The following is a 24,851-nucleotide window of genomic DNA, read 5'->3' on the forward strand; positions in this document are numbered from 1 at the left end:
GCTCGTGAATTGTCCCCCCCAGAAACAGATCCTTAATTTCCTTAATCCCCCTCTCCTCCCATCTCCGAAACCTCGCTTCCATCTTCCCCGACTCAAACTCATGATTCCTAATTGGCATCCCCCTGACCCGGCTCTCAGCTTAAAGTGCTGTCTAAATGCCACCAGGTCTTCAAAATGGCCACCACCAGCGGACTCCCCGAATACTTTCCCGGTGCAATCGGGAACGGTGCCGTTGCCAGCGCCCTTAACCCCGCCCCTGCATGAGCCCTCCTCCATCTTAACCCATCGGGACTCCCCTCACCTAACCCAGCCCTGCACCTTCCCAGCATTTGCTGCCCAGTAATAGCACAGTACGTGTGGGAGGCCGAGCCCCCTTGCCTGTTGTGCTCTCTGCAAAACCACCCTCCTAACCCAGGGCACCTTCCCCCCCAACCAAATAAACAAGGTGACCAATTTGTCTATCTCCCTGAAGAAAGCTTTTGGTAGAAAGACCGGCAGGCAGTGAAATAGGAACAGAAATCACGGTAACACATTCATTTTCACTGCCTGCACCCAGCCCGCCAACAACAGAGGGAGGCTGTCTCACCTTGCCAAATCAATTTTCACCCTCCCCGCCAAACTAATATAATTATACCTCCGGAGCCCGCCCCAATCCCACACCACCTACACTCCCAAATTTGCCACCAGACAAATGGCAGCGCCCCCCTCCCCCCACCCCCGCCCCTACTCCCGGCTGGGAGACCATAAAATACTCACTCTTGCCTGGGTTCAATTCATACCCTGAGGACGACCCTAATCTTGGTTTAGCACAGTGGGCTAAATATCTGGCTTGTAATGCAGAACAAGGCAGCAGCGCAGGTTCAATTCCCGTACCGGCCTCCCCGAACAGGCGCCGGAATGTGGCGACTAGGGGCTTTTCACAGTAACTTCATTGAAGCCTACTCGTCACAATAAGCGATTTTCATTTCATTTCATTAACACTGCAATGAAGTTACTGTGAAAAGTCTTTACATCTCTAACCTGTGCCACTCTTTACACCTGCCAATAACTTTGTTCAATTTTCAAGTCATCCAACATTGATATTCTCTTCCTTCCTCTTTTTCCTTGAAACCTTCTCTTCATAACTTCTCTCACTGGACCATCTCCTCTTAAAGTGTGCCCTGCCCAGCCTCTGTCTTTTGCCGAGTTGTGTTCGCTAAATTTCTTTGTTCCTTTTCTCTCCATGGGACTTCATCAGTTTGTTACTTTTTCTGTCCCATACATCCTTTCGATCCTCCCCCAAATCCATGTTTCGAAGCTATTTAGCAGGTTGGTCTTCTCCTTCCATACAAAACAACACTCCAAATCAAGCTCTTCACAAGCCACTTTTTTAGTTACTTATTCAGCTTTCTGGTTAAATATGACCTTTCCTGTTGATATCCTTGTTCTTATTTCTTTGTTGCATTTTCCATCAGCAGGTATTATGCTTCCTAAATATTTGAATTCTTGCTCCAGCTCTCGTTTTTTCCTTCTGTGAATATTTCAAGGTCAATTTTTGAGATATGCATCACTTCGGTTGTAATCAATGTTCACTTTCATTCCAAAGTTCATGCCTGCTGTTACTGTCTATCTAATGGTTCTTGGAATCATTCTTCTGTGCTTGCTACAAGTGTTTTGTCATCTGCAAATCTAACTGATGTTATCATTCACCCTCCAGATTCCGTGTCTTCAAACGCTTCTTTGATCTTTGCTTCTGCATAGATATTAAAGAGGGCAGGCGGTAAACAACAGCCTCGTTGAACTCCTCTTACAAATAGACATGGTTCCCACTCCCTGTTGGATACTTTTAATGTTATTGTTTGTCCCATATACTCATTTCTTCTGAGTTGTCTACTCATCAGTCTGCTCCAATGTCTTAAAGCACTGTCTTAGAATCCCTGCAGTGCAGAAGGAGGCCATTTGGCCCATCGAGTCTGCATCCACCCTTTGAATGACCACCTACCTCGGCCCCATCTTTGGACTGTGGGAGGATCCTGGAGGACCCAGAGGAAACCCACGCAGACACACGGAAAAGGTGCAAACTCCATACAGTCACCCAAGGTCGGAATCATACCCGGGTCCCTGGTGCTGTGAGGCAGCCGTGCTAACCACTGTGCCAGGGTGGCATCCCTGTCCAGGGCTTAATCCAGTCAACTTGATTGAATGCTTTTTCAAAATCAATAAAACAAACATAGAATTCCTATTGAAACTTTGAACTGTGTTCACTCATTCATCTTATAGTGGCTTCTCATCCTCTCTTCCTCCCTGGAATCCAAACTGGCCATTCCTAATGAGGCCCTGCGCCTTCCCACCTCTGGTATAACATTCAATGCTCAGTATTTAGATCCTGAAGCCATTCATTCACTTGGCTTCTGAGCCCTGCAGTGGGCAGGTGGGCAGTCGGCACAGCCTCCCTACACTTTCTGGGGATGGGGAGGGAGGAGAGGCTCCTGATCCACCCGGTGATGGCCACAATTCCAATTGCAGCTCTACACTTTGTTCCTCAGTGACAGACCCTGATTTTAAGGCCCCGGAGCAGAAGATTGAGACCAGGGAGGATGCAGTTGGAAACATTGTAAAGAGACCATTTCCCTTCAGCAAAATGTGTTAACTTGATGCTACCGGCGCTGTAATATTTGCAAATTCAGGGTGTGATGAGCAGGCATCCGCCTGCTGATCACTGCACGCCTTTGGCAGGAAATATTAATTTAACGCTCGTTCTTTTAATAGTTTTAGTAGCAAGAGCTGTGTGAGTTCCTTTGTCTAGTGTACGTGGAAGGGTGTTTCTGTACAATTGGAAAATGCATATTTGGCACAGAAAGGGGTTAAAGAAGAATGTACATCTCTTCCAGCCAGATAAAGCTTACTGGGTTGGACAAGTCTCTCCCTGAGATGAAGGTTTGGAAGATTTAAGCCAGTTTAACTACCAGTGTGAAAGGAGAATTCACCCAGGAAGCAGTGGATCCAGGGGAAATGGTTAGCACTTTGAGGGATGGAGTATGATATCTCAGATGCTCAGCATCATCCTCCAGACAACTGGCTCATCCACACCAGCTCACATTGCACAGGACCTGGAGACAGTGTTTACTGCAAGTAAGAATGACTAGTTAAATCCTAAATTAATGCTAATATCAATCGCAGATACTGATCTCAATTTACAATCAGCAGTTAATGCTGAATTACTGTGACAAACTGCCTCTTGTAACCTTCATTGTTAACTCAATGTTAACCCTCTCGACCAATGACTCGCTACTAAATGTGATTCTAAGGTTACGTAACCAATTTTAAGTCAGGAATTTGATGTCTGACTTGTGTCCTATCCAAGTCCTTGGGGAGATGCAACAAGTGAAAGTGGATTCTTACCCTTGCTGAGAGCTTGTCTAAGTTCTCACTTCTTTCACTCCGATGTGAGAGTGGTTCTCCAATTTGTTGCCTTTCTTCATAGGTGAACCTCGATGTTGAGGTCATGATTGGCTATCTAGGGCAGCGCGGTGGAGCAGTGGGTTAGCCCTGCTGCCTCACGGCGCCGAGGTCCCAGGTTCGATCCCGGCTCTGGGTCACTGTCCTTGTGGAGTTTGCACATTCTCCCCGTGTTTGCGTGAGTTTTGCCCCCACAACCCAAAAGATGTGCAGGGTAGGTGGATTGGCTACACTTAATTGGAAAAAATGAATTGGGTACTCTAAATTAAACAAAAAATGATTGGCTATTAAATTGTGGGGGACACCACCACAACCGATGAACACATTTCCCAGCTTGGGGGGGGGGTCCTGCAATAATGTTGAGGAGTGGGATTTCTGACCCTGAAAAGCTACAGAAAATTCATGGCTTCATTGACCGGTGATCAATCCAGACACCAACTGGTCTGGATGGCCTCATTACCAGCAACTTTTGCCAACTGGGAAAATGGAAGACTGGACTGGAGTTGCTCAAGTGAATCGACTTATATGGAACAACTCCAAAACTCCAAGATCAAGTTGGAAACTAGAATAAGTCCCCAGGTACAACACGAAATAGAGATAAAGGGACTATGTTCCTGTTGTGGTCATTGGGTTGGCAGCAAAACATAACGGTTTATTCTCTTTTACTTGTTGCGAGATAGAGTTTACTGGAGCATGACTAACATTTGGCAATTGTCAGTGATGCCAGGAAGAGGAGGTTAGGAAAGGAAAGCCCCTGTGGTAAACTGTACTTACATCAAAATATTAGAATTCTACGTTTTTATTCCTATGTTATTTTTATTACACATGTGAAAGGTTAGAAAAATATATGGGCTAACTTTCTGAATTTCTGAGCATGTTTTCTTTCGGGAAAGGATTGCAGGGTCATCAACTGTTCAATCCACCAGCAGTTGAGCCAAATAGCAGATGCATTTAGAGGGAAGCTGGATTAGCACAAAGGTTATGCTGATAGAGTCAGAGTCAGCTGAAGAGTGGTGGGAGAAAGTTTATACAGAAGATAAAGATCAATGCAGACCAATTGGCCTCTTCCTGTGTTGTACATTCTATGCAGTGTCGCATTTTGGAACCGAATTTGCAGAGTTTTTAAAAAGGCGCTGAACAAGAGAGAAAGCCCACAGCTCTGGAATGTCTGCACTGAAACCAGACGTTACAGCTCCCAGTTTGACATCAATCTGATACAAGAAGTCAATCGCCTCCAGTTCATCTCTCAAAAACGACAGGATTCGTGGTGTTGAAAACACAGCACAAAGAGGAGGACAGGTGGTTGTTTTTTACTGAATAATCACAACCAGGAGACAGGCAGCGACCTCTTCCCCTGCAGGCTCACTTATCATTTCACCTCCTCGACTCTCCCTGCCCAAGGCCCCATACACTGGTTCCAGGTGAAAGTGATTTACTTGCACTTTCTATTCCGTGTGCTGCGTTCACTGCTCATGGGTTGGCTCTACATGGGGGAGACCAGACAGGGAGGGGGAGGGTGAGGAGGTGGGGGGTCGCTTTGCAAAGCAGCCATGTTCAGACAGTAAGCACGACCCCCAAACTGCCTCATCTTACTCCCTCACCTTGCTCCTAAGCAGACCTTTCCGCCCACAGCCTCCTGCAATGTTCCAGTGAAGCCATTTGGCCCTCTGCACTCAACATTCAACAACCCTCTGTCTCCATCGTGTTACCTTTCTTCTCTTTTTGTTTCTTTCTGGGTCAGTCTTGTCTTGCTCCTCTATCCCTTCCATGTTGCATTCAGAGGGGTTTTAAGAAGCCAGTCTCAGCTCATTTGAACACAAACTTTATTTATTTACTAAATTCATTACCGCCCACTCTGGCCCCACACACTATTTTATCTTCAGTTCTGATGAAAGGCCATCTCGATCTGAAACATGAAGTCGGTTATCCTCTCCTCACGCTGCCCGACCTGTTGGGCATCTTTCGTTCTTTCAGATTGCCAGCATCCGAGGTATTTTGCTAAATGTTAATATTGAAATCGGTGTCGTATCGGCAACAGCCGTGCATGAAGTAATATCGAGAAGATCTGGAAAACTTCTCCATCAAGTGGTTCAGTCGACAATATTCGAAATGGCTGTTTATCAAACTGGAGCTTTGTCATAATAATGGCTCTATATCTAATAATGCACATGGTCTCCTGAGCTTCAACGACATTGGAGAAGGATACATTATAAAGGCACATTCTGTCCAGTTCATGGCCCTATTGCCATGTTTGGGTTACACATAGTGAATCCAGGCACAGGACTAAATGGAAGTACCCAAATTACTTGCAGAGGTTCTGGTTTGAGAATGTGGAGACGGACTGGGACTCGTACCCAAACTGGTAGACCATAAATCCTCCTCAACCCCCCGCAAATCTCTATGTAAAGCAAATAAAAACCCTGTGAAATTGCCTGGATTCTGGAAGAAAGTCAAACAAGCTCATGTGACTGTTTAATTACTAGAGTTACCTACACTATTGAAAGAATTATAAAAATTCCAATCATCAGCCGCTAAGCTCATCGTAACGCATTAAAGTCCTGTCTCAAACATTATCCATCACCCACTTCAAAGGCATAACCACCTCCACCTCACTGCTCTGCAAGTTATTTAACATATTCACCATCTACAATGTAATTACAGGTTAACATGGTCAGTTAATACATGTATGTTAATGCAGCCAATCAACTTTCTCACATTTGTTCACAGGCTAGAGCAGCCAATGGGAGGAGAGGTTAAATTTGATTACGATTGAGGTTTCTTAATAAAACGCAGCTCCTGTGAAACGGTCCATATCTGGCTGCAAGGCCCGCAGGCTTTGCCCTGGTTTGGAGTGAGTTCGCCCTCAGCTGGGATAGGGGTAGGACACCGGAGTAAACCCCTCCTGGGTGGAGGAGAAAATAATCTGGCAATGGCTCCCATCCCTGATCTCTCACCAGTGACATTTGGGAGGCATTATTTTTGGATGATGGGCAAGGTGTTGATTGGGCAGGGATATCTTGTGGCGCAGTGGGTCATGGAAAAGTGTGTTGATAATGTGGCCAAATAGGTTGATCATCAGCCTGCAAATCCTTCCGGTGTGTAAAGAGTGGGAGAGGTTTCTGGTCAATTATAGTGCAGAAGGCAAGTCAGACTGCTTTGCCAAGTACAGTCGTGGACCAATTCAATGGAATTGGTACCTGAAGGAACGGTGGTGGTTGGGCTTAGTTGCAATTCCTCCCCAGCACGATGCGCTTTCTGTCTCAGCTTGGACGAGGCAACGGGATGTGCTGAAAAAAAGACTGGGACTCCACTGGGCTATTGGTGCACAGCGACCCAAGAAACTAGGGAACCCAGCTGAGGATGCTTAAAATGCTGACTGGGACACAGCTGCGAAGGTGTGTTTCAGGAAGAGATGCAGCGAGTGTGCTGGTTTCTAGCCCCTGCAGGAGCAGCTAGTTGGAAATGCAGCGTAGGAACCAGTTCCCTTCCACAACGGAGAATTCTCAGCTGGGAGAGTAACAGACGAGCAAGGGGGAATCTCTACCAGAGTCTCTGCATTTTGACTGAGTCAGTGATCCCACAGCTGGAGTGCCCGCATTTTAAATGTCGAATTACCCAACAAGATTTGGGGGGGGGGGGGGGGGGGCAATATGGTCATAGCTCCCTAAAGACAAGTGGAGATTCCCACAGGGTGTCAGAGTAATAAGGGACAATCCTTTTAGGGACTGTCAAAATAAGGAATAATCCCCTATTATATGGGAACAGTTGCTCACCCAGTGGGCGGGGGGGGGGGGGGGGGGGGGGGGGGGATGTACTGGATCACAAATGAATGATGCGCCAACAACCATTGCCTCGTCTCAGATGAAGTTTAGTTGGATGAGGTGCCTTTTGCGAAAGAGCCAGGATAGACGGTCTTCAGGAATTGAGAAATTAAATATCAGTCTCACTTTTAAATCTGTGAGCAAGGTACATCTGCGAAATACAGTAGATCTGATTCAATGTTTTTTTTTCTGAGCTTTTCTTTAAAATAGTCTGTTGAAATATTTACACTTTCATTTCCACCCCAAACCTGAGCGAGCATTTGAAAGGAAATTAAAATCACATTGTCACCAGTAGGCTTCAATGGTTACTGTGAAAAGCCCCTAGTCGCCACATTTCGGCGTATGTTCGGGGAGGCTGGTACTGGAATTGAACCCGTGCTGCTGGCCTGCTTTCAAAGCCAGCCATTTAGTCCGGTGCTAAACCAGCCCCTTTGGCTTCTGTTGATCATCAGTCACTCTTGCTGAATATGCTGCAACTGTATTAGTGGGAGAAGCTGAAACCCACATACAAGTGCAGTCTGGACACACATTAGTGGACTCCGTGCACACAGGCTGTCCTTTGTAGAAACACATAAATAGAGTCATAGGGTTAGTGACTCCTGCAGTCTTTTACAACAGTGAGCCTTACACACAATCATTGCGGTAACTAGTCCTGCTTATACACAAAGTTCTTGAAGGACAGGTTCTGTAGCCACACTCCTTGCAGCTGGTCCACTTCCACCCCTTTAGTATCTTGGCTGATGTCTACAATGCTCTCCGCCCTTTATAACACTTCAACTGAATTCGGACTCTGCAAGTTGAATTTTCCTTGTATTAAATCTCACATCGATCCGTCCCCAAACTCAACCAGTTCACGGTTTCCCCCGTGTTTGGCGGAGTTGACAAGATCATTGTCTCCCGTTTCCAAATAACCCCCAGTTTTGCAAAACTCAGCTACAAATCACTAGGCGTACCCTCTGTTCCTCAAACTTGGCTAATTTCTGCATCTGGCCAACGATTGGAGAATCAAAGTTTCACCGATGTCTTCCCCACCCGCTTAAAAAGAACAATCCACTCCTCGTTTTCAAAAACCTGCAGAAAGAATTGTGACCATCACCTTTTGTTTCCCTCCTCACTTTTCAGTTTTAGCAAAGCAAGCGACTGATGTCCTTGTAGCCCAGGAGCGCAATTTAAATGCAAGTTGTCCTGTCTCTGCTCTTGTGACAGGCCCTACAGATAAATGACACACACGGAGCTCATGCGCAGTTAGTTCTGGACACACCAGTCTTTGTTGTTGCGAGTTTGATTATACACACACACACACACCTCATTAAAAGAGAAGCCCTTAACGCATCACTGAAGCTACAGCATTTATTATAAGTGCCATCCATGCATATCACGACTGGCAGGAACGACTAATGACATTTGGTAGTATTTTACAGCAGTAAACTCATACAAAGAATAGTTGTGCATTTCTGTTTTAGCTAGGATTAATAAAACGTGCAGTAACAAAAAATACAAACACTGAAACACTGACTGTAAAACAGCAGAACAAAGAAGAGCTGGTGTTGCACAAAATGATAATGATTTCATCACTATATACATCATAGATATGTACACATCACCCTTGGAATGCACAATATCAAAATACTCTGTATTCCTTTATAGAATAAAACCCTGGTCTCTTCTTCCATGTCCCCCTTCCCACCCCAGAAAATAAAAGGACAATTTCAAAGACAAACAATATATTTACAATTAAGCACATAAACACCACAACACTTTTTAATTCTTTTTTTTGTTGTTTAAAATGTGCCACAAAAGCCAGAACTGCTTTTATGTTAGAAAGAGGTTGATCTTCCTCCTGCTTGTAGCCTGTGTTCAGAAACTGCCAAGGTGCCCTCTTTACTGCAAAAGATATACTGTAGGGAGCGATCACATTAAGACAATGGCAGTGATAGATAAGCCATTTCCGTAGGGGTTTAGACTCCTGTTCCAAGAAAACCTCATGAAGAAAACACTTGTCACCCAAGTCTATGTAGTTAGGAAAATCAAATTGTAATAAAAAAAAATGCTCTAGTTTTGTTTTTACAAGAATGTGTTCCAAGAATGGATACCATTGTTTAAAAGAAAATACATTTACAATAAACAGAAGTGAGAAAAGAAAATGTTGATGCTCGGAGGGCTGGTGAACCCTCTGTCGTCACAATACAAACCACTGCTGGGGTCCAGCATGTCTTGAACACAAAATTGATTCCAAACTGAATTATTTACTTCCAACCAATAAAGATGTTTCTTTTTTCACTATTTAAATAGACAACTGGTCAACAGAGTACAAACAAAGATTATTCATCAGGATTTCTTGGAACAAAGGGATCCAACCTTGCTAATATCTTCTAAGATTCAACTCAAGTACAAAGTGGATGATGACGAGTGGGTCCACTCCAGTCAATGGCCTGAGAGCCCAGCTTTTATCCATTGCACAATAAAAGTGAACCATTTTTTGAAGCGTACTTAACTTGAGCTCAATCACAGCACAAACGTTCCTTCTCCAGCAACCCGCCTTGCTGCTTGTCAAAGCTGTACTACTCGACAGCAGCAGGAACCACTAATGTAGTGATTCTGCTGACTGTTAATGGCAAATATAACAAATGCTTCCGTTAAAATGTACTTCATTGTTCTGTGAAAGTGAACATTTGGAGCCTCTCTCCACGCCTGGCACTCAAGCCATTACTTAAATGGCTTTCATGCAGATGAGCTCTCCCAGCTCATAATTCTTCAGTGACTCCAAGTCTGAAAGCAGTTACCGTATTTAAATTTAAAATCTGCTCCCTGTTGTCCCCCCCCCCCCCCCCCCCCCCCCACACACACACACACTTAATGGCCCATTGGCCATCATAGGTGCTCTGCTGTGGCTTGGCAACCAACCCTGAATGTTGTCCCTTTCCTCCTGTCATCATTGTCTGTCAATCCACCTGGTTGCCTGTTTTGTGAAATGGCTGAAGTCTCCCCCAACAGGGACAAGCGAGTCTCAGTGAGAGGACTCGAAGGTTTGCCTTGTATAATCAAGCATACGTACTTGCCTTTGATACTACTGCTGTCCTCCAACCACAGTTCTGCATTTATTTTTCACAAAGGGGAAAGCTGAATTGGCATTGACTGTCAATTTAATGTTTTCTTTTGAAGGGTATAGGTTAACACATATATATATATATATATTTATATATCTATATCTTTTTTCAATTTCAGTGATTACTTATATTTAATTAAAAATAGAATGCACCTTTTAAAGGTGGTCAGTAATATTTATATTCCTACATACTGTATAACAAAGTAGGGCTGCCCTTTATGGCAGGCCTGTCTAATAGTGCAGCTTTAAAATTTATCTTAAATATGTGCTGCCACCTTCAGTTATTTAGATGATTCTCTATCTATATTTTTGTGTCAAACTATTTGCATTTTTTTTTAAAAACAGCAAGAACTCAACACTACCTACATAAAAAAAGTTTCTAACAGTGCAGACTGCAAAACACTTTTGATTACTTTCCAAAGGGATCTGTACGTTATTTATGAAGGGGATTTAGCCCTTTACAGTGGTGGCTTCCATGTGCCCTGGCGAAAGCACACTGATGTAGTGACACAGATCCATTTTTTTTTTCTTGCATGGACTTTTGAAAACTGCGAGATCTTGGAAATTTTGATGTCATTAATTTGCTTAAAAGTAAAGGATTTCACAAACCAGCAGCATTCAGGTTAAGTTGGAGACCTCCCCCACCACCCCCTCCAATAGAAGCTAAATTTCAAAAAAAAAAATATATATATATATATATATATATTTTTAAAAAAAACATTCACGACTTATTGGTCATTTTAATGCGGTTTCATTGAAAAATGACACAAAGTAAGTGGGGATTTAAAGCGTGCCAACATTTGCAAACAATGGATCCAGTCAATGACATGACTCTCAACAATTCAAATTCAGGCACGACTCAATGTCTCAATGTTCTCTCCCATGTCCCAAACAAAACAAAGCTGGTCGAAATTCCAGGTGGCTTTACAGACGGGGAGATATCTGGAGTTGGGGAGAAGGGGAAACCTAAGCCAATCGACACAAGTCGACTTCTCCCACCAAGATGGGCCACTGAGGCTTGTCATACAGATTCTGAAAACTAAATGACATTACTCGCAACAACAAATTGCCCTGACTACTAGCAGGTAGTGTGTGGAGTCTTCCTTTTTAAAATAAAAAACCTATTCCATTGTGTAGAGAACAGACGCAAGAAACAGTGGTGCACACTTACACAGGGTGAAGTGCATCCTTGCACAGAGCTGGGAGGGGTTATACTTTGTTCCATGGGTCAGAAACTCTAAAATATTAACTAAGAAAATAACTTCTTCCATAAGACAAACAGTTAATTTCTCAAACTAAAAAACCCATTTATGCCAGTTGCTGACAAATATGGCGCAAAGGCCTTCTGGGTGGGGGTAAGGGAGCAGTCAAGCAACAAAGTGTAAAGCAGTGCAGAGTTAGACAGCTGCAGGTAGGAATTGAGATCCAAGAGATTTGGTTTTGCAATGCTGCATAATGGGTGGGGTGGGAGAGAAGAGTGCCAGAGCCAAAGGTCAAGGTGGTGGAGTTCAAAATGTCAGTACGAAGAGGCAGCAGAATGGTAGGGATGAACCAATTAATGTTCAAATTCTGTCCAAATAACTAGTCATCAATTAATCTTAGCTTCAGACAGATATCCTTCAAATAGCACAGTTCTTATCTCTGAAAGTGACACATCTTTACCACCCTTATGTTAACAAATGCAATTTTTATTCCAAGTCTAGCGTAAGCAGCCACCAACTTGTGCTTGAGATTTAATTGCTTTTGGCCTCAGTCATGGGAGAAAGTGCAGCTGAGAAAACATCTTGAACAAGCCTGCACAGCTGGCCATAGTCACCGCACCTAGCTAAGACCTGAAAACCCACTATAATCCAGACCCTCAATTTACAGATGCACGAACAAGATTCTGGCCAACACATTTTATAATTAAAAAACCTCCAATTCAGGAATTTGCATTCAGTGTCTGGTTTAACACCCGTGTCAAAAATGTAAATACATAACCTTAAAGAAAATAAAAGACAAGTTTTTCATTGCGTGTCTACGTATGCACATTATGAATTAGACCATTTGTTAGGTGGGCGAAACTTCACAGGAAGCTGAGCAACAGTTTTCGGTGGATTTTGGAGCCTGTCCATACATTTCCCATTGCCGTGCAAAACATTCTCAACTATTTACCTTTAAAAAAGATCAGATACAAAATCTGCAAAAGAAAGTCAGAATTTTCTGATTCACATTACATACAAATACTCAATAATAAGGATTAAAGTTTTGGCAATTAACCACAGCGCCTCTGCCTTTCAATAGTGTATGCACAAACACAACCCTCCCTGAGGGATGAACCATTTGTTTCATTATTCTACTAAAGTCAAGGGCTGCAATATACAGCCCACCGCCGGGTGGTGCCATTGCTTTTGCCTGCAATGTATTTTGGGTCTATTAATAGCACTGTGGTATATAATGTTTGATCAAATTTTTGACTTATCCAAGGTAACAGCTATTATTAAATGTAGTGAGCTGCACAGCAATGTTCCAATCTAGGTTCATCCACCAACCAGAGCATAGCTTGGAATCTCTGGCAAGGGATTTTGTTTTGTGAGCAAGCTGTAAAAAAGGCCCATTTCCTGGAAGTTAGGGTTCAAGCTTCAGCCCTACACGTGCCATTTGCTGAAGGTACAATAACTTCTTCACTAATCTCTTCATTCTCTGTTGTAAAGTATTAGCTTTACATGAAACAATTAAAATGGAAGCTGAAACTTGACAATACAGGGAACAAGACCAAGTAGCAGAAAGGAAGGGATGAATGCCGGTTTTGTGCAATATATTTTTAATACCATAAATTTAGCTTATATATTAGCAAATAAAAGGGAGATCTCTATTGACCTTTGCAAGGCAAACGTTTACATCAATTGTTTTCCCAGGAAACGTCATTAACTTTAAATACAAAAAGTGCACCAGCTGACCCCTCCATTTCAGCATTATCTTGCAATGCCACAGCAGGTTTTACACAGTTCAATCTATGGCAATATCATCTCGTGGACTGTTTTGATCCTTCACTGGAATCTCTGTACTGGTACAAATCCATTGGGGGTTAAATGCTGTTTTTTGGATAGTGTTGCAGTTATATCGGTAATTGGCTCAGTTTCAAATAATTCTCCCCCCCCCCCCCCCCCCCCGCCCAAACCCCTTCCCATACGTCTGTAGTGATCTTTCTGGGGCAGCAGTCAGGATTGTACAATTGGTCTCAGCTTCCCTATGGGGGAGGAGGCTATTAAGAAGAAAAAAAATCATCCAATGTTTCTGCTCTTGATCACTATCCAGTGACCTCTACAGCAAAGCGAGTGTATATGAGAGGGAGTATGATAGAGTGTGTGAATGAGTGTGAGCAAGAGAGTCTGAGAGTGAGCGTGAACCAGAGACATTATGAGAGGAGAGATCAGGGTTAGCTGTGTTTGCCTCATTGGAAGACAGCCTGCCAACTCTCACTACCTTGATTCAGAGGCAGTGTCCAATTTGATAACATACCAGAGGGCTGCTGTGGCAGTGAAACTGTACTTTAATTAGCCAGAAGTCATCCGACACACAACTAAAGATATGCCACCCAGTCCACAGTGCTGCATGAGCTCACGGAAATGTATTTATTCTACATCTCTGATTAATAATCGCACTGCTTGGTTTACTTAATCGAGCACCAATATAAAGAGTGAAGTAAAAAGCAGCATTGTCCGCACTGCATTGTGGAGGGACAGCATGTGGAACAGAAAGACAGGCTAAGCGGGATAATCCTTCAGAACAAGATCCGTTTTAGTGAGCCTCCATCATGGACCTGGTAAAAGATCGCAATTGGCACATTAACCTATTTTTCACTTTCAGATGCTGTCATATTTGCTGTGCACATCTCGCATTCTAGTTTCCCTTTTATTTCTGCTAATCTAGTAGTCACATGGAGAGGGGTTAGGCCTTTAAGCAATCACAACCAATGAAACTTGATTATATAGCTCTGACACATTCCTCTGAACTACACAAGATAGACTTCTATAGACAGCAAACTATTGGTTAGTTAGCTGCCATAGAAGTGGAGTAAAGCCTTTGCCAAATTCAAAATTTGTGTGCATATTTCACTTACAGACTGTCACACAGAACATGCAAACCCCCAGAGCAGCTAATTGGTTAACACCAGCAAGAGGGTTATTCAGGTAAAAATCACATGCCTAGCCCTCGGGTTGTACGGAATTGGTTCTTCTTTGTAAAAGCCCTCTTTTCCTTGCCCTTGGTACGGGATTAAAATAATGGAGATGAAAAGCAGCAGGCGAATACTAGTGAAGCTGAAGCAAGAGCCAACAGACATGTTTACAGAACTGCCCTGTACAACAAACAAGGAGCCACGGGTTGTTTTCAAGAAAAAACACAGAGGCACAGAGAATACTGAAACAACTTTAAATAAGAGGCTGAGGAAACAGAACAAGACAAGAGTACAGAAATAGCAAGAAAGCACGAAAAAAAAAATCAAAAATCAGCACCTTGACCACTCACTTAGATCGAGCAGCATAAGTAATCGCATGGTTTATTTTACTGCATGGGACGATTCAGCTGACAGTCCTTTCTTGGGTCACAGCTGCAAAATTTTGTCTCTGTTCAGAATTCATAATCTTAAACTTGGAAAGTGCTGTTAAACGCTACAAATTGATTTCTTCCAGCTCAAGTTCAATGGAGTCTTAACTCTTACAAAGGAAAAACTGAAGATTGAAGAAAACATTCATAGCTCAAATTAAACCCGTGCTCCATGGTATACATCAAAAAGCCTACTGTCTGATATCTCGGGTTCGGGCAAAAGAAATTGCTACGTTCAGTAATAGTGGCCTAACTTAATGTTCTAACTTAGTGGTCAGAGCTTCACTGAACACATATTTGTGAACTGCAGAAGTTAAGTTAAACTCTTTACAATATATGATTTCTGCTACTGTTCAGCCACACAAATATCCCAGGAACATCTTGTGACATCTAGTAAAAACACACCGAGCCACTGGCTTAACTTGAATCCCAAACGCAAATGAGGTAACAGGAAGAAAAGATAAGCTGGAAGAGGACACTGTGCATCAGTAAAAGCAAGTGTTTTGCGAGGAAGGACCCTTCCAATGACTCAATAATGGGTATTTAGAGCCCTGTTTGCACCACAAGCAGGGGTTTAACTCGAATCACAATTTAAATTGTAAACACGGAGAAAGGTGGTGCACCCACATTTTTCAGCAATCTGAAACCACAACTGAAGGAGTATATGTTTTTTTTTAAAGAGGGGGGTAGAATAATCAAGTAGACACTGCTCCAGAAAGTGCATATTTAAACATCCCACTCTTGGCCAATTAATTTTTTTAGAAATCAAAAAAGTGAAAAAAGATGCAACACAAGTATTAAAAGCAGACTGGGATTTCTATAATGAAACTCTCATTTATCCACCACTAAACATGCATAGCTGACAAATGCAGCATTGGTTAACATGCTTCCTCTGCAGCATCCCTCAAAAGGATATGTTGCATTGCGGTCTTTTCCACCATGGTCAGCAGAAGAGAGAAAGGCAGTAACCAGATTAGCTCCTACTGTGATCACACAACTTTTGGTTCAGCAAAAGGTAATGGTCAACATTTCATCATATCTCACCACTCCCAAATTCTGCAGTCTGTGCTCCATTCCATTGCATTTTAGTACGTGTGCAACTTGGAGATTACAAACTCAGCAGAATTTGCTCAAATGTTTATTTTGGCAGATTTCTCTCGATAACCGCCACTACCACTCAAGAGAGCTTTTCTCATTACCAAACTACATTTACCTCAGGGGTACTAACCAATGCCACGTCAACACTTGGTACATGATACCTGCAAACCCCAAATATAGTGCTACCTTGAGATGTCGTAGCTTTATTAACAAGCGTCCAGGCAGGATTTCTGGGAAGAATCCCAACAGTTCAGACTTGGAAGCTGGTGTTGTGTGCACAAAGATTGGGGATCCAAAGTTAACACAAGCTGTAGCAATGCAATCTTTGGAGTGGTAGAAAACTTCCCCCAGGTACCCTAGTATTAACTCCAATACTAATCCTGGTACAGCAACTGGATTTTCAACACAAACTTGAGGTTTTTTTGCAGCACCATATATAGATAAAATTCTCTTAAAAGAAACTCACTTTGTAAAAGATTTCCCTCCTAGCTTATGACTGCATTCCTGGCCTACTCCAGGAAAGGCCATCGAGAAGCCAGCTTCCTTGATCCCCATCCGTGTTTGTTCCCTCCTACTGGGGCGTTCCCCCAAATGGAGCCACACACGGGAGAGAAACTCTGCACTGAATAGTATCATCCTACGCAACCTCAGATCGTAGTTGTGCCACATCACTTAGAAGAGCATTGCTCAAATACCAACCTTTAACATGTCCCTTCGGTTTAAAAAAAACGGGGAAAAAAAAGAAAGTTCTGTTCAGAATTAGAAAATGCTTCATTGCTTGTTACCACTGCTCCACCGCTGAGTGGCCGACGGGTAACTCCACATTTCTGTTGTGACTGCAAGCAGAAGGCGTGTCCCCCCCCTCCCCCCTCCCCCCTGAAAGTACAGCTCTCTAGCACAGTTACGGTGGGGCTGTGTCCAGGCAGCAGTCCAGCGATTGTGGCCAGCATCGGCCGACACAAGTAAGCAAGAAGCTAAAAGAACATCTGAGTCACACTGACAGGAAAGGCTTCCGACAGGCTTGTCCTTAGGAAGAAATGTTAGACAATGGAATCCCAGTCGAAATCATCCTGGATGTCATCTGCAGGGTTGTGGTGTTGAGACATCGGTCTGTGCATTTGGAAGTTGGAAGGTGACATCATGTGCTGCTGGTTCATTCCCGCATGGTGTCCTGCTGAAAGAAAAGTTACTGTATTTGAATATGAAATAAAAGGCAGACAAAAATGTATTGTTTGTGTAATAAGCTATGTGAAATCCACATTATACAGTCGATACGGAGGTGAAGGATGAGGAGGGATTTATACAGTAGGGCTGAGGATAAACAACTGGTCACAATAGATTAAATAATCCTCCAATTCCAATCCAATAAGAGACTTTGGCAATAAATTTACTTACAGCACAAACTAATGCTGCTTCAATAAATCAGCATTCATTTTAATCAATGAATCCGGGCAATTTTACAGAAGAATCTTCAACCTGCACTGGGCACCCAGACCAGCAGTAACTGTGGGTTGGCCAATTTAGCTGAACCTTAAAAACTCAAAGCTCTCAAGTACTGAGCTCAGCAGTGGAATGACGTCAAGTCCTGAACTCAGCAGTGGAATGATGTCCATGTTAACTGAGCTATACCATGTTGCACACCCAAGTACACCTGACCCTGGATTCTCAAGTCCAGGGAAGAATGCATCAGGAAAGTTTTTGCAATAGACGACAGTCCATGCTTTACAGAACAAGTGACTTAATATCAGAATTGTATTTCTTCTTGTTAATAAAGGGAGGCTCCTCAACACTAGTGTAGCTGAATCCCAGATTTCCCTCCTTTCTGTTCTGGGCACGCCCAATTGTTCCATCCCAATCACCCACTTCAGATTAACCAATTCAGCAATGTCGGGGCACTTGGGATGCCTCTTAAGTTTCTCACTACTGATCACTATCCAGTGACCCCCAGTGCACTGGCTTGTGCTCAATGCATCAAACTTGTTGCAGGCTGCAATCAGAAACCTGTGTATGAGAACTGTGGCTTTGCATTCCAGGTTGGAAGCCACGTGAAAAAGATACAACATCCCTTTTTAGTAGCTGCACACATTGAATCGGCATTCGCAGCATGTAAGAGACAACCTGATGCAGTCCCTCCCATCTGAATGTGAGACATACTGACAAACAAGAAGCTGGGACCAAGGGCCCATATGAGAAATAAATTTAGGCATTGCAGCCAAAAGACCTGACTTATTTGATAAATCAGTTCCACATATTTATCTGCTCTCTCGCATACCCCAATCCCTTCTTTCTCCAGAAACATATCAGTTGTTTTCTGAGCGAATTTCTGTTATCCGATGCAGTATCTTTTCCCAGTAACTTATTCTGCTTGGTTTATCTATCAAAGGTTTATTTATTTTCCTTTAATAGCTATTATAGATTCTACTCCCACCAGTGTTTCTGGTCAGGCGTGCGATTGCTCAGTGATTGTCAGTGCAAATTAAATTTCCTGAAACCTCCCTTAGGCCTTTTTCATTAAATCTCTGGGAAGGTGCACTGTTGAAAACAGAAGTTTTACAAGCACAGGTATCAACAGAGAAATTTCCAATTTTTTTTCCCGAAGTGTTGTCTCCAGCAGGGAAAACAGAGGGCAGCCCACCAGCTGCGTTGCTGCTTTTCCCGCCATATTTTAAAACACTTTTGTGGGGGAAAAAATGAACGGCGGGTCCCACAGAGCCATGCTGGCGAGCCGAACTCTTAATGAGTCTGCCCTTCCAGCAACCTCCACCCCGGACAGATCGGGTACCCTTTTTAAAGGGCGTCCCATCTGAAAACCGTAAAAATAAAAACACCAACACCCCACCTCCCCGAATATGGCCAGGGTGCTGCCTGGGCCTGGCCCTCTCTCCCCATGGGCTGTAGTTACTGTGTGCCCTAGGCAGGTTCTGTTCGCCAGACTTTGACAAGGCAGGGGATTTGACGTTTTTGATCACTATCCAGCAATTTCAGCTGGAATGTGCATATGAATGCTGGGTCAGGTTATCATGGACATCAAGGCCCAACTGCTCAAAAGGCCTGCCAGGATATTGGTCCAGTGATACTATATTAATCTGTTGGATGGTCCTTGAACAAGGATTTCTGCTGTTAATCCCTCATCATTAAGCACTTGGGTTGGAAGCAGGCACTGAAGTAAAAAACTGCCTCAACTGATAACTAAATTAACGCTTGCAAATTGACAAAAACAGGATGTTATCTTTCAATGATTAGGCAGACGTTGGCTTTGCCTAATAAGACCATAAGACGTAGGAGAAGTAGGCCATTCGGGCCATTCAGTCTGCTCCGCTATTCAATGTGATCATGACTGATCGGGTTAACCTCATTTCCACTCTCCTTATTCCAATAATCCTTGATTCCCTTATCGATCAAAAATCTATCTGCCTCGGCTTTGAACGTGCTTAACAACCTAGCCTCCACAGCCCACTGCGGTTAAAAGTTTCACAGATTCACTACCCTCAGAGAAAAAATTCTTCTTCATCTCTGATTTAAATGAGTGACCCCTTACTCTGAAATTATGCCCTCTGGTCTTAAGACTCTCTCACAAGGGGAAATAATCTCTCAGTATCTATCCTGTCAAGCCCCCTGAGAATCCTATATGCCTCAGTAAGGTCATCTCTCATTCTTCTAAATTCTAATGAGTATAGGCCCAACCAACTCAAACTCTCCTCATAAGAGAATCCTTCCATAGCAGGAGCAACCTGGACTGCCTTGAATGGTAGTATATCTTTCCTTGGATAAGGAGACCAAAACTATTCACAGTATTCCAGGTGTGATATAACTAGTGCTTGAGCAAAACTTCCCTATTTTTACACTCCATTCCCTTTGAAATAAAGGCAAACATTCGGTAAGCCTTCGCTATTACCTGAACTTGCATGCTAGTTTTGTGATTTGAGTACAAGGGCACCCACATCTCTGTGCTGCAACCTTCTGCCGTCTTTCTCCATTTAAATATTCAGCATTCTTTATTCTTCTGACCAAACTTCATATTTTCTTACATTATGTTCCACTGGCCAAGTTTTTACCTACTCACTTAATTTGTGTATATTCCTCTGTAGACTCTGTGTTCGTCATCACTTGCCTTTCCACCTATTTTTGTGGCATCCACAAACTTGGCAATAGTATATTCACGTCCCTCATCCAAGATATTTATATTGTAAATAATTGTGGCCCCAGCATTGACCCCTGTGGCTAGTTACAGGTTGCCATCCTGAAAATACCCCTCTTATCCCAACTCTCTGCCTTCTATTAATTAGGCAATCCTCCATCCCTACTACTCCCAAGCACTATGGGTTCTCTTATTAATTAGCCTTTGTGCTAATTATCGAACATTTTTTGAAATCCAAATATATTACATAGACTGATTCCCCCCTTCATCTACCCTGCTTGGTACCACCTCAAAGAGTTCTAGAGCAGCAATGTGGGGCAGTGTGTTAGCCCTGCTATCTCACGGCGCCAAGGTCCCAGGTTCGATCCCGGCTCTGGGTCACTGTCCGTGTGGAGTTTGCACATTCTCCCCGTGTTTGTGTGGGTTTCGCCCCAACAACCCAAAGATGTGCAGGGCTAGTGGGTTGGACACGCTAAATTGCCCCTTAATTGGAAAAAATTAATTGGGCACTCTAAATTTATATTAAAAAGAGTTCTAATAAATTTGCCAGACATGATTTCCCCTCATGAAACCATGCTGAATCTGCTTGATTTAAGTATTTTTAATTGCTTTGTTATTCCATCCTTTATAATGGACTAACATTTTCCCAATGCCAGATGTCAAGTAAACTGGCCTATAATTACCCACTTTTTGTCTCCCCCATTTTTGAATAAAGGCGTTACGTCGGCAGTTTTCCAATCCTCTGGGATTTTTCCAGAACTTAAGGATTCTTGGAAGATTACCACCAGTGCATCCAATATCTCAATATCCTAGGTGCAACCCATCAAGTCTTTAGCCCCATTATCTTCCTTAGTACTTTTTCTCTTGCAGTAGTTATTGTATTTATTTCCTCCCCACTTTTTCCTCTTAATTAGTTAGTATTTTTGGAACACTATTAGTGTCTTCTACCGTGAAGACTGATGCAAAATATTTATTTAAACTCCTCTGCTACTTCCTGGCTACATTTATATTTCCCCAGTCTCATTTTCTAAGGGACCTTTGTTCACTTTGGCCTTTCTTTTCCTTTTTATATATTAAAGAAGCTCTTACTGTCCATTTTTATACTACTTGCTAGTTTAGGCTGTTTATCTTCTCCCTTTATTATGTTTTTGGTCATCTTTTGTTGGTTTTTATAAAAACGTTCCAAATCCTCCAGCTTACCTCTAATCTTCGCCACATTTATATTTTGTTTCAGTTTAATACTATCCTTCATTTCATTGTTTAACCATGGTTGATTTATCCCCTTCCTAGAATCCTTCTTCCTCACTGGAATATATCCTTGTTTTCTTTTGGAAACATTAATATTTTCAACAATTTTAATACAAAACCTACAAAAACACAGAATAAAAATTAAACAATAAAAGCCCCCTCCCCCACCCCATCTTCCCATCCAACAGTAGAACGTAGTAACTAAATCCCCCCCCCCCCCCCCCCCCCCCCGAGTTTCCCGTTCTTTAAAGTACAATCGGTCAAACCCTTCCACTGACTCTCTCACGGTAAACGTAATAATAATAATCACTTATTGTCATAAGTAGGCTTCAATGAAGTTACTGTGAAAAGCCCCTAGCCGCCACATTCCGACGCACCTTCACAAGGTGTAAAAACTCCATCACCCAGCCACACCGAGACGCTTGGCGGCAGTCGACCTCCAGCCCACGGTTATTTGCCTCCTTGCCACCAGTGAGGCAAAGACCAGGATGTCAGCCCCACCCCCATCCAGTTCTGGCACGACTGAAACCCCAGAAATTGCCACCAATTTACAAGGCTCCAACCCAATGTTCAGGATTGCTGACATAGTCTCCAAAAAGGATATCCAGAATTCCGCCAGCTTTGAGCACGACCAGAACATGTGCACATTATGTTTCTGGGCCCCCCAGACATCGATCGCATCTATCATCCACCACTTCAAACAAATTGACTAATTCTAGCCTTTGTAAGGTGTGCCCATACACCACCTTCAGCTGGATGATACTCAGCCTCGCACAGGACAACGTTGAGTTCACCCTCCTCAGTGCCTCACTCCTAACCTCCTCTTCCAAGATCAGTCCCAGCTCCTCCATCCACTTGGCCTTCATACCCTCAACAGAGCCCGTCTCCTCCCCCTTCATCCGCTGGTATATGCCCAACGTGCTGGCCACCTCCGAACCAGAGCATGGCAAGATCCTCTCGAGCAATGTAGAAGGCTGCTTCATCAGAAAGGCTGAAAAGGACTTTTTGACCCAACTGCACACCTGGAGATACCTGAACCCATCAGCATCCGTGAGCCCATATTTTTCTTTCAGTTCCCCTTAGCTAGCGAACTGACCGTCTAAAAGTAGGTCTTCCTCTCTAAATCTTTATCCTGCTTTTCCCTAAATTTCACATATAACCCAGAAGGTTAGAATAACTGATTCACAAAGATGGGGGTCAGCCTAAAGGCAGCCCTCAAGTTCGAATGATGGCTACTACTACCGAGATTTTTAAGATGGCTACTACTACCGAGTTAGACGAGTGTTTATTCGGTACCACCAGTAACGATGCTGATACCAGCGTTGCTCGGCTTGCTCCCCTCACAGATTTTGCTTCCACTCGAACCCAGAGCTCATCTAAATCTCTGAACCACTCCAGCACCTTTTCAGCATTAAGTGCCCATTAATAGTATTGAAAGTTTGGCAAGGCTAAGCCCCCTAATTTTCTCTCCCTCTGGAGCAATGCCCTCCTGGTCCTTGGGCTCTTACCCGCCCAAATAAACCGAGTTACCGGACGATCGATCTCTCGGAAAAAAGTCTTGGGTAAGAATATTGGACGGCAATCTACAGCCATAACAGTTGCAATAATCAAACTGACTGTAATCAACTTCAGGTTTACAAGCACTGCAGATAATAATCCCAAATTCTCACAATGCACCATGAAAGGGTCATAAAATCCTGTGTGCAGAAGCCAAATATAGACTGAGGAAATTGTTCAAGGAACTTTCCAATTAGTAGCCAAAGAAAAAAATGCTGGAAAATCACAGCAGGTCCAGCAGCATCTGTAGGGAGAGAAAAGAGCTAAAGTTTCGAGTCCAGATGACCCTTTGTCAAAGCTTTTTTCCAATTGGTAGGGTGAATTGTGTAGGACACAAGGAGAGGCAGAAAAAACCGGTGAGAGATGGGCAGAGAAGGCTCAGTTTAAATTGTGGAATTGCTAAAACAAATGTAGATAGTACATATTGCTGTTACTGTGCGTCACTAGCAGAAGGAGTTAATGTTTGGGATGGAGGGGCCAATCAAGAAGGTCGCAATGTTCTGGATGGTGTCAAGCTTCTAGAGTGTTGTTGGAGCTGCACTCATCCAGGCAAGTACATAATATTCCATCACACTCTTGGTTTGTACCTTGTACATGGTGGACAGGCTTTGGGAAATGAGGGGGTGAGTTATGTTGCTGCCGGATTCCTAATCCTGACTTACATTTGCAGCCACGGTATTTATGTGGCTAGTCCAGTTCAGTTTCTGGTCAGTGGTAAAGCACAGGCTATTAATAGCAGGGGATTCAGCTATGGTAATGTCAAGAGGCGATGGTTATATTCTCTCTTGTTGGAGATAGTCATTGACTGGCACTTGTATGCCACGAACTTTACTTGCCATTTGCCAGCCCAAGGCTGGATATTGTCCAGGTTTTTCTGCATTTGGACATGGACTGTTTCAGTATCGGAGTCGTCACAAATGGTGCCAAAACAGTGCCATCATCAGAGAAGATCCTCACTTCTGACCAGTTTGTTTAACATCTGCCGTTGGGACATTAGAACAAAGAACAATATAGGAACAGGCCCTTCGGCCCTACAAGCCTGTACCGGTCATGGTACCACTCATGGCCAAAACCCTCAGTACTTCCCGGTGCCATATCCCTCTATACCCATCCTATCGATGTATGTGTCAAGATGTCTTTTCAATGCCATTAATGTATCTGCTTTCACAACCTCCCCTGGCAAAGCTTTCTGGCACTTCAGTAAGGCATTTGATAAGGTTCCCCATGGTAGGCTGATGGAGAAAGTGAAGTCTTATGGGGTCCAGGGTGTACTAGCTAGATGGATAAAGAACTGGCTGGGCAACAAGAGACAGAGAGTAGTAGTGGAAGGGAGTTTTTCAAAATGGAGAACTGTGACCAGCGATGTTCCACAGGGATCCGTGCTGGGACCACTGTTATTTGTGATATATATTTAAATGATCTGGAGGAAGGCATAGGTGGTCTGATTAGCAAGTTTGCAGATGACACTAAAATTGGTGGAGTAGCAGATAGTGAAGGGGACTGTCAGAGAATACAGCAGAATATAAATAGATTGGAGAGTTGGGCGGAGAAATGGCAGATGGAGTTCAATCCAGGCAAATGCGAGGTGATGCATTTTGGAAGATCCAATTGAAGAGTGAACTATACAGTAAATGAAAAAGCCATGGGGAAAATTGACGTACAGAGAGATCTGGGTGTTCAGGTCCATTGTACCCTGAAGGTGGCTGCGCAGGTCGATAGAGTGGTCAAGAAGGCATACGGCATGCTTTCCTTCATCGGAAGGGGTATTGAGTACAAGAGTTGGCAGGTCATGTTACAGTTGTATAATAAGAAGTCTTACAACACCAGGTTAAAGTCCAACAGGTTTGTTTCAAACACG

General features: G+C 43.4%; 1 protein-coding gene across 9 annotated transcripts in view; it reads right to left on the reverse strand.

Moving 5' to 3' along the window:
* Positions 1–13,879: 13,879 nt before the first annotated feature.
* Positions 13,880–24,851, reverse strand: part of foxj3 (forkhead box J3) — a 171,570-nt gene continuing 160,598 nt past the window's right edge. For 5 of the 9 annotated variants that reach the window (XM_038773172.1, XM_038773170.1, XM_038773168.1 and 2 more), the window contains one exon: positions 13,880–17,224. In XM_038773172.1, coding sequence (XP_038629100.1) covers positions 17,091–17,224 — 134 coding nt within the window. In that variant the 3' untranslated portion in view covers positions 13,880–17,090. The remainder of the gene's footprint in view (positions 17,225–24,851) is intronic. The other 4 variants (XM_038773171.1, XM_038773166.1, XM_038773169.1 and 1 more) reach the window with 1 other exon arrangement.

This window comes from Scyliorhinus canicula, chromosome 16 (genome assembly GCF_902713615.1).
Source record: "Scyliorhinus canicula chromosome 16, sScyCan1.1, whole genome shotgun sequence".
Taxonomy (NCBI): Eukaryota; Metazoa; Chordata; class Chondrichthyes; order Carcharhiniformes; family Scyliorhinidae; genus Scyliorhinus; species Scyliorhinus canicula.